This window comes from Prionailurus viverrinus, chromosome D1 (genome assembly GCF_022837055.1).
Source record: "Prionailurus viverrinus isolate Anna chromosome D1, UM_Priviv_1.0, whole genome shotgun sequence".
Taxonomy (NCBI): Eukaryota; Metazoa; Chordata; class Mammalia; order Carnivora; family Felidae; genus Prionailurus; species Prionailurus viverrinus.
Genome location: NC_062570.1, coordinates 104,727,607 through 104,737,413, shown reverse-complemented (window position 1 = coordinate 104,737,413; position 9,807 = coordinate 104,727,607). Strand labels below are relative to the sequence as shown.

The 9,807-nt window shown below is 40.6% G+C and overlaps 1 protein-coding gene across 3 annotated transcripts; it reads right to left on the bottom strand.

Annotated features, from left to right (window-relative positions):
- Nucleotides 1–2,995: 2,995 nt before the first annotated feature.
- LOC125147055 (membrane-spanning 4-domains subfamily A member 4A-like) lies at nucleotides 2,996–9,267 on the bottom strand. 3 transcript variants are annotated; one of them, XM_047824016.1, is made up of 7 exons: nucleotides 9,046–9,267; nucleotides 5,957–6,095; nucleotides 5,221–5,355; nucleotides 4,955–5,011; nucleotides 4,453–4,569; nucleotides 3,573–3,674; nucleotides 2,996–3,192 (listed from the first exon to the last, which is right to left on the bottom strand). In XM_047824016.1, the coding sequence occupies exons 1-7, from the start codon at nucleotides 9,114–9,116 to the stop codon at nucleotides 3,106–3,108; spliced, it is 708 nt and encodes a 235-aa protein (XP_047679972.1). In that variant the 5' UTR covers nucleotides 9,117–9,267; the 3' UTR covers nucleotides 2,996–3,105. The 3 variants fall into 3 exon arrangements, with proteins under 3 accessions (XP_047679972.1, XP_047679971.1, XP_047679973.1); XM_047824015.1 differs by having other exon boundaries at nucleotides 5,957–6,066; nucleotides 9,046–9,247; XM_047824017.1 differs by lacking the exon at nucleotides 4,453–4,569 and having other exon boundaries at nucleotides 5,957–6,066; nucleotides 9,046–9,245.
- Between the last annotated feature and the right edge of the window lie 540 nt (nucleotides 9,268–9,807).

Sequence of the window (9,807 nt, the reverse complement as noted above, 5' to 3'; positions counted from 1 at the left end):
CTCAACCCCTCTTTGACAGCTGATATATATCACCCAGGTAGAGAAGCAGAAAGGATATAGATGACCTGAGCAGCAGTATCAATCAAGTTGACCTAATTGACACTTATAGACCTCTCCATCCAACAACAACAGAACATACATTGTTCTCCAATGTGCGTGGAATATTTGCCAATATTGGTCGCTTCATGTGTTAGGCAACACAGCTCAACAAATTTAAAATAATATAAATCATACTGTTGTCAGACAATAGCAGAATTGTGATAGGTGGAAAATTCAAAATTTTTGGAAATCAAACAACATATTTCAAAACAGCCCGTGAACCACAGGAAAGTTTTTAAAACGGGTAGAAATATGGGGTTTCTTTTGCTTTTGGGGGGCACTTCTTGTGATTTTTTTTCAAAGACAGATATGATACATCATATAACAGATGGCTAAAGATAGAAATATTTACAGATACGTGTATAAACATGGTGCAGTGGACTGTCTGTGTCTCCCCTTCCCAAATTCATATGTTGAAACTCTAGCCCTCAATATGATGGTATTTGGAGATGGGGCCTTTGGGAGGGAATGAGGTAGTGAGGGTGGACTTGTCGTGATGGAATTAGTACCTTATAAGAAACGACATGAGGGAACTTACTTCCTCTCTTTGCTCTCTACTATGTGATCTTAGATGTCCAGCCTCCAGAATTGTGAGAAATAAATATTTTCTGTTTAAGTTACCCACTATATAGTGTCTTGTTAGAATAGCTCAACTAGGACACATGAATTAGTAGACAGATGTATGTTTTCCTCTGTTAGCTAAGAGAACCTAAAAGAAATGACATCCCAATAGTAACAAGCACGCCTAGAGCCCAGACCTTTATTTCTAGTATGGTTCTCCAATAAGAAGAAATGGGCTGCGTGATGGCTGATTCTAAGACGTGGGCAAGAAGTATGTAAGATGAGGGGCACCTGGGTGACTCAGTCGGTTGAGCATCTGACTTTGGCTCAGGTCATGGTCTCACAGTTCGTGAGTTCGAGCCCCGAGTTGGGCTCTGTGCTGACAGCTCAGAGCCTGGAGCCTGCTTCAGATTCTGTGTCTCCCTCTCTCTGCCCCTTTCCTGCTCATGCTCTGTCTCTCTCTCTGTCTCTCAAAAATGAATAAATGTCAAAAAAATTTTTTAAAAAAAGATGTAAGATGAACCTGAGAACATGGTCATGTCATAAAAAGAAGCAAGTGCCCCAAATGAGACACAATGATAGGGTCCATCAAAGGGACACAGGAGCCACTGAACGATCTCCCAATGATCAAAACAGAAACAATTTGAGCAATAAGATAAATTGGTATTAGATTAAAACCCCAAGAGTGTATAAATATTCATAAATTCATACAAATACTTGAATGCATAAATAAGAGAGAGAAAATTGACAAAACCCCAGGGCAGAATATCAAATAACTTATGGGGTTACTCTACCCTCAAAGCAGTAGATCTTAACTCCCTGACTCCTTGAGTCCAGGCTGCACATGCTGGCTGGATAGTGACATCCTTCTGAAGAGTACAGTATAAGAAGTCAGGGAAAAGCTAACTTTAGTGTGGAAAAAACTGAAAAACTGTACTCAGTGAGGTGATTAAAGCCAACGTCAACAGCATAAGTCATGTTGATAATATGTACCCTTGATTGGATGTGATAAGGATCATATTGTACTCCTGACGTCTTCCTCCCCAAACCTCAAAACACTAGTCTGATCATGAGAAAAATATCAGATAAGCTCCAGGTGAGGGACATTCTGCAAAATACTTGATCAGTATTCCACAAAACTGATGATCAAGTTTTGATGATCAAGGTCATCAAAAACAAAGGAAGTCTCAGAAATAGTCACAGCCAACAGGAGGCTAAGAAAACATGGAAGCTAAGTCTAATGTCGTGTCTTGGGTGGGGATCTTGAAAGAGGAAAAGGGCACTAACTAAAAACTAAAGACATCTGAATAATAATAATGCTGTAATGATAACGTATCAATATTGGTTCATTCTATACTAAGGTAAGATGCCAACTGATTTGGGGTATATGGGAACTCTTTTAATATTTTCTCAATTTTTTAAAATAAATCTAAAGCTGTCGTAAAAAGAAATCGTATTCAAATTATTGCAATGTGATACAAAGACATCAAAATGGTTAGAATGAAAATCACATGATATCAGGGTACAGATGTACAATACCTGGAATTCAGGCATTGCTAGAAGGCAGGTGCATATGCCATATGCACTTTGGACATGGCCTAGCAGTTCCACTGCTATACGTAGACCCGATGGAATTTTACACACACACGTACCAAAATATACGGATACATTTTGCACGCACGGCATGATTCGTCCCAAATCGAAGCATCCCAAATATTCATCAATATTTATATTTATAATAGATTGTCCTGCAAGTCTTACAATAGAATATCTTGCAGCGCTATGAACAAAGTATTACCACTGGCAATGGCGGGAATGAAGTTCACAAACATGCTAGAAGAAAGGAGCCATAGCCAGTGCATATATTTCGCAAGACTCCATTTTATGAAATTCAAAGATGCAACTCATATTGGTGGTAAAAGTCAAGACAGCAGTTAAGCTGGGGATCTTAGTGAGTGAAAAGGGGAATTCACCATTGTCTGAAACTGGTAGTGTTTACTCATGGATTCGGATGCTGCTTACACGAGGATGTCCACCTTCTATATAACTAAAAATTGGGGGCACCCGGCTGGCTCAGTCAGTAGAACATGTGATTCTTGATTCCTGGGTTGTAAATGTGAGCCCCATGTTGGGGGTAGAGATCACTCAGAAATTAATATCTTAAAAAATATTAGGCAGCTGTTATAACCATGGTCTACTCAGTTTTCTGTATGTGTGGTTTAGGGCCTTTACAAGTTATGAGAAATGACACTGTGCATCCTAGTCATTTGAGTGGCAATAGGACGAAGTGGGAGATTGGGACTCAAAACCACAATCAGCAGCAATAGAGGAGAAAATGCACTTTATTTGGTTGTGTAATAACTATGCTCCTGTGCACAGATGAGAACACTTCCTGGCAGGCAAAGAGATACACAATGAATAATATTTTCAAAAGCAGGAATTATTCTATTCAAACTCCAGCTCCTCATAAATATGTTCATGGGGGGCTATTGCTGAAGACACCTTGTCATTGGTTGACTGGATAATCACCACCTGTGGATATTGAGAATAATATATACCATTATTCACATCGTCTTTCAGCTAGAGGGATTCGCATTTATCCTGGTGATGCCTACTTTTTTTGTGTATTCTAGGACCTGAAAATTAAATGTCCCTTCCTTCAGGGCCTTACATCCCTCACTCGATAAAAATTGATATCCCGCAAGACCTATGAGGTTCCTGGAAACATACACCATAGCTCTATCCGTGTATTCCTCTGTCTCCTTCAGTTTCAAGAATGACTCATGTACATAACTATCTTTCCATCACTCTGCTTCCTTATCCTTCTCATTGGTCCAGAGAGGAGGAGAGAGACAGTGAGAGAAACAAAAACGTGACAAATTTGAACCCTCCATCAGGTCCTCAACACTCACCTGAGTGACAAAGCAGGTCACCTTGCACCCAAATACAGAGAGAGAGATAGCGATGCTGACTTCCAGCAGGGAGAGGACTAATATCACAATCTCAAACATCCTCTAGAAAGGAGGAGCAGATTCCATGAGGAGAGAGAAGAGGAAAAGGAAAGGAATATTAATAACAGATGGATACTTCCCCTGGCCCTGGATCCTCTGATTCCAATCTGACTCCTTCTCCTCTACGGAAACAGGTAAATTCCCTCTCATAACAAACCAAAAAAGAAAAATTGAAAAGCAAATCCTAAAATAGCAGAGGGGAGTTCTATTCTGGAACTTCATTAAGTGCAAGGAAATTCAGATGAAATCACATGTGTCTGCATAGTTTTCTGGGCTTAGAGATTCTCTGTGTTGTCCACTTCAGGTTATTTTCATCCCTGTATGAATTTATACCTTTTTCTCATCTAAAGAGCAGAGAAACTCCGGGTCTGTGAAAGCGATATCATTGCCCTTTCCTTGTACATACACATACCCCCAGAGGCTCTGAGCATCTTGGCCTGGTGTCCTGACTCTCCTCAACCCACCCACAAATGACACAAAGCCTGCTGAGCCAGTCCAGCTGTCCACCCCCATCGTAACTTGACCCTGGAGACTAAAGAAAGAGCCTAATGATCAATTCTCTAACATAACTGCATTCAGAGAAGAATGAGAGAAAAAAAGGTAACTGTCCTGGTAGGTCCTAGCAGCAAGGGACTGAAAATTCTCCCCGTGAGCTCAAAGTCCCAGATCTTACTTATGGTGATAAGCCAGGATTAACTGGGAGACAGTCATCTCACACTAGTATGCATTTAGATAATATAAATATAATTGCAGAAAATAAAAGCAGCTCAAAAACACTTACAAGAATAAGACACTTTTTCTCCGGTGCAAATAGAACAGTCAGTTCTATTATTAACACGATTATCCCTATCACTCCTGCAACAGCACTGAGCAAGTTCACTCCCAGGCTGCCTTTGATCTGGAAGAGAATGATCAGTGTCCCCTACAACCCTCTGTTTCTTCTCCTTCCTCCCTTCGGAGAACACAAAAACATTCATTCATTTGGAAGGGGTTGAAGACACATTCTCAAATAAGTTTCCTAAGTCTAAGAAAGAAAAGAGAATACTGCTGAAGCATTGGATTCTATATTCACAGATTAATCCCAAGGATGGAGTTTCAGACAATAGGGGCAAAAAACAAAAACAAAAACAAAAGGTAAGTCAAACCTCAGTTTCCTTATGGAAGAATTTGCCATGACCCCCATAGAGCCCAGATGATTCAGAGAATCAGAGATCATTTCTTTTGCCTTGAGATACAGCACTTACGATTTTACTTGTTGCTTCTGGGCCCAGGGACATACTTACCAGGTTCAATGTCATTTTTCTTCCAGCTGCAATAGACACAGCTCCAGATAAGAAGAACTGAAAATGGAAGAAACCACTCAGCCTGGTGAGCCTACACCTGTCCTTCCACGTACCCTAGAGGTCATCAGAACCCCAGTCTTTAGGCCACATACTTTGCTCTAAGAAGTAAAATCCCAGGTCACATCATTGGTTTGTAAGAGGGAAGGCTGGAAGGAATGTTTGTGAATTCTACCGCTGAGGAAGTTGAGATATTCCAACATACTCACAAATAAGGATCCCCATACAGGATATCCTGAGACCATGGTAAGAGGATAACACCAGTAGGGAAAGTCAGAAGAATAAAAACACAGACCTATAACAAACAGGCACACTTTCATCAGACCAATCAGGATCTGAGTCACCTGGGGAGTGAAAAAGAAGATACGCTCAGAGTATGAAGCATGCAGGCTTCTAGGAAGATGATTTTGTGGTCTCTACACAGAACTCCCATCCCCTGGCTTTGAAAGGGTTCCCAGAATGAAATCCTTAGGAATCCATGGCATTTTCTCAAGTTCAAGACTGTTTAGAAAGGTTTTATGATGCGGTGCCTGGGTGGCTCAGTCAGTTAAGCATACAACTTCAGCTCAGGTCATGATCTCACTGTGAGTGAGTTCTGACAGCTCAGAGCCTGGAGCCTGCTTCGGGTTCTGTGTTTCCCTCTCTCTCTGCCACTCACAGTCTGTCTGTCTGTCTGTCTCTCTCTCAAAAATAAATAAACATAATAATAATTAAAAAAAAATTAAAGGTCTTATGGTAACCTTCTTCCCCACCCCCCTCACTAGGGAAACACATTTTCCTTTCAGATTCCGGATCTCTGGTTTTGAAAAAATCTATTTCCTGCCACTAGGAAGGTCAGTTTATGACACAGCTAATCACACCTCAGGAGCCACAAGGGACAACAGTTCTCCTCTCTGGAAATGGCTATTTCCCCAAATACTACGCTTGGAGGTCAAGCTCACTCACCCCCAGTATTTGGGGCTCCCCCTTCAAGAAGATCTTCAGGTTGTCTGTCTGGTCTACTTGGATGATGTTGTCTTTCTGGAGAGGATTTGGGCCAAACCATCCAGTTGTTCCTTTGGGTGTATCAACATAGTCTTTAGTGCTGTAAAATGTAAATATTTTACAGAGAACAGATCCACTCTCCAACCCCTTTATTCTAGATATGAAGAACGGCTTTTGGAAAAAGGTATCATAAGGCAAGTTTGGTGTGACAGTAAGTTAAATTAAGTTATAATTTCACTCACACACTGTGTAAACTTGGGCAAGTCTTTTTTTACCATCTTCGTGCCCTAGGCTTTGAAACTATAAAAACGGTGTGCTTGGGGTACCCACCTCCTGTTGCTTGCCATACATCCATATGATTTCAAAAGATTTGTACATATAAAATTAGAATTGGTATATTCTAATATTTATTTATTTTTGAGAGACAGAGAGAGACAGAGTGCGAGCAGGGGAGGGGCACAGAGAGGAAGACACAGAATCCAAAGCAGGCTCCAGGCCCTGAGCTGTCAGCACAGAGCCCGTTGCAAGACTTGAACTCATGAACCTCGAGATCATGACATGAGCTGAAGTCGACGCTTAACCAGCTGAGCCACCCAGGTGCCCCAGAACTGGTATATTCTAAATAATTAGCAGCGTCATTATTTTTCATGTATTATTATTAAATTTTAATGTAAACATTAATGCAGAATGCTTAAATTTATATCTTCGAGAAAAAAAAAATGACTGATGGAAAGTGAATCAATTGTTATAGAGAGTCCTGAAAGGGATATGTGTTATGCTTTTCATTCACAAGCATACTATCCATTCATTCAGTCAGCAAATTTTGACGAAATGTCTATCAATGAAATGTGCCAGACCCTGTTACAGGTTTTGTTGCTTAGGACTATAGTGACGAATAAAACACACACAATTCCTGTCTGTTGGAAGCCTACGATACAGTAAAAGAAAATAAGTGTTTAATTTATATCATGAATTTATAAGTGCGTGTGAATAGAAACTACATAAAATGAGAACCTTCACTTTCCATGTAAGAAAACTTAGTTTTAAAGGGATTATATCACTTCTTCAATGTCAGTCAGCATTTCTGTGTTTGAAGCAAATGAGAATTACATTTCCCTAGCACACTGGCCTTTGCTAATGTTCCCCTATACCACGAGCATAATGCTGATCAACAAAAAGCTCTGATGAGCCAGAGCTGAGTCAACATGGTTTTCGGAGGTCCTTTTTTTTTTTTTTTAATGTTTTTGTAATGTTTTTATTGATTTTTGAGACAGACAGAGACAGAACATGAGCAGGGGAGGGGCAGAGAGAGAGGGAGACACAGAATCCGAAGCAGGCTCCAGGCTCTGAGCTGTCAGCACAGAGCCCGATGCGGGGCTCAAACTCACAGACTGTGAGATCATGACCTGAGCAGAAGTCGGATGCCCAACTGACTGAGCCACCCAGGCGCCCCTCAGAGGTCCTTTTAATTGTCTTATATTCCCCTTGCAAATAGATTTGTTGCAGCGATAGCCCTTATTCTTTACCCTTCTCTGCATTCCTACAAGTGCCACATGACTTTACTGTAATATAAATAGAGCTACTATCAAATAAATGTATTTCCTTCTCCCCTTAATTCTGATTTCAGCCATGTGACTCACTTTGGCCAGTGAGATATCAGCAAATGTTTTAAAAGCACAGGCTCTTGAACTCATGCCATGGCTAAGAAAACATAGCTGAGTCACCTTGCTTGAGGATACAAGACACTGAAAATGCAAGATGTCATAACATTCATGTTGGCTGAAGTCATCCTCAATCAGATGGCAATTATGGACCTTCATTCTTATGAGTGATCCCAGGGGATTTCAGAAGAACCATGCACACCCTTGTGCAGACTTTTCAGCAATATACATGTTTATTGCTTTAAGCCATTAAGTTTCAGGGGAGTGTTTGTTATGCACCATTACTGTGGCAATAAATCACTGATGCACCCTTGTTTATGCTGTCTGATATGCTCTGCCCTAGTTCTAATGTGACCTATAATTAGTGTGGTTTCTTTATATTTCCCAGTTTCTTTCTCATTCTTTAGCCTTAAAGAAAAAAAGATTGGTCATTCCTGAATAGTTTCCCACAGGAACAGAGATAATTATAAATAGACTTGAGCAGTAACTTCACTACCTCTGTTGAGAAAAAAGATCATTGACAGAGCTTTGACAGCTCTCTGTTCAGGGATCAGGATCCAGGTCTAAGCAAAACATCCTGAATACAAAACTTAAACTTGTGACCTTAGATGACATCAGCTCCCAGATCGTTTTTGTGTGTGTTTAAGGCTCATAAATACAGGGCAATGTCACAACATGCTAGTATATGATCTTATGTGTCTCAAAAAAGAATAATAGCTTTTTAATTTTTTTCAAGTTATTTATTTATTTTGAGAGAGAAGGAGAGCACAAGCGGAGGAGGGACAGAGAGAAAGAGAGACAGAATCCCAAGCAGGCTAAGCACCATCAATGCAGAGCCCAGTGTGGGGCTTGAACTCACGAACTGTGAGATCATGACCTCAGAAAGAGTAATCTTTCTATCACAAGACAGAGAATAAAGAATGGGCCACAAAAGTTTCCTTAGATGATCAACTTTCATAGTTTCCCTCTCAAATCAGGTCGGGGAGAAGCCAGGGTGTGTTGAACTACCTTCTGCACATGAATATACACAACAGAGCCATTTACTAGGAAAGGAGGGCTCTGTCTGATACCTTCAGTCAGCCACTTCTTCCCTTTCCCTTCCTTCAATTTCTCTGGCTCAGATTCCATTTATTCTGGAAGTTAGTTGATGTTTTCCCTTTGAAGAAGATGTTGAAGGAGGCAAAATTCTGCAGCCTGAACATTCACTCCCACATAGATGAGAGCCTAGCCTTCTAAAGCCAGGTCAAGAGCAGGCTAACTTGTCCCAAAGTTCATTCACACCTCAGCCTGTACTAGACACTTTTGACCCACATTCCTACATATCATCTGCCAACAGCTCAACACAGAACTCTTCCTAGAAGCTGAGAACAGAAGATGGGCTCTTCCTACCTTTGCATCCCTCTAGAACTGCACGAAGTGGGAGGTGCGAGCTCCTCCGGGCCATCGTTCCGTAACACCATTTCCACTGAGGAGTCTGATCTGATCTGAAGAGTAATTGGGCAATCATCTTCGACTCTGTGTAGTCACCATTATTTCCTGTGGGTCATCCTACCCAGCCCACCACAGTGAATAAACTGTGCTTGCATGAGATAGTGAAGCCACGGACAAACTAACAACAGAACTTGCTTTTAGATCTTGATGGCACTCCCAGGCTGTTTTCTTAAGTACCATATTTAAGGCTTTTCATAGCAAAACCTCAGTCACAGGAGAACACGTGATTCTGACTTTTATCCAAGGGCCAAATAGCAGCTAAGAATAAACTTGAATTTGTGCAAATTAACATTTTGCTAACAAACATCAGGACAAAAATCACTAACAACTACAATTGAGTATACTAATCATAGGTACCAACCAACCCTTTTGATAGCCCTTTTCTCTTGGATACACTGGAAACCTCTTCCCCCTCTACCTTTATTGATTATGATTATGATTATGATTATGATTATGATTTTGCTTGAGATATAACATATGATGTTCTACCCTGGCCTTCCAAGATGGGTTTTCAAAAATTTACCCACAGCCCCTAGGTCCCATCAGTTGGTCTACAAAATCAGGAAAGATATTCCATTTATTTTATGGCTTGCTAATTACTTGATTTTTTTTAAATCAGAGAACCAATTGCTGCAGAAGATCAAGAGGTAGAAATCAGAC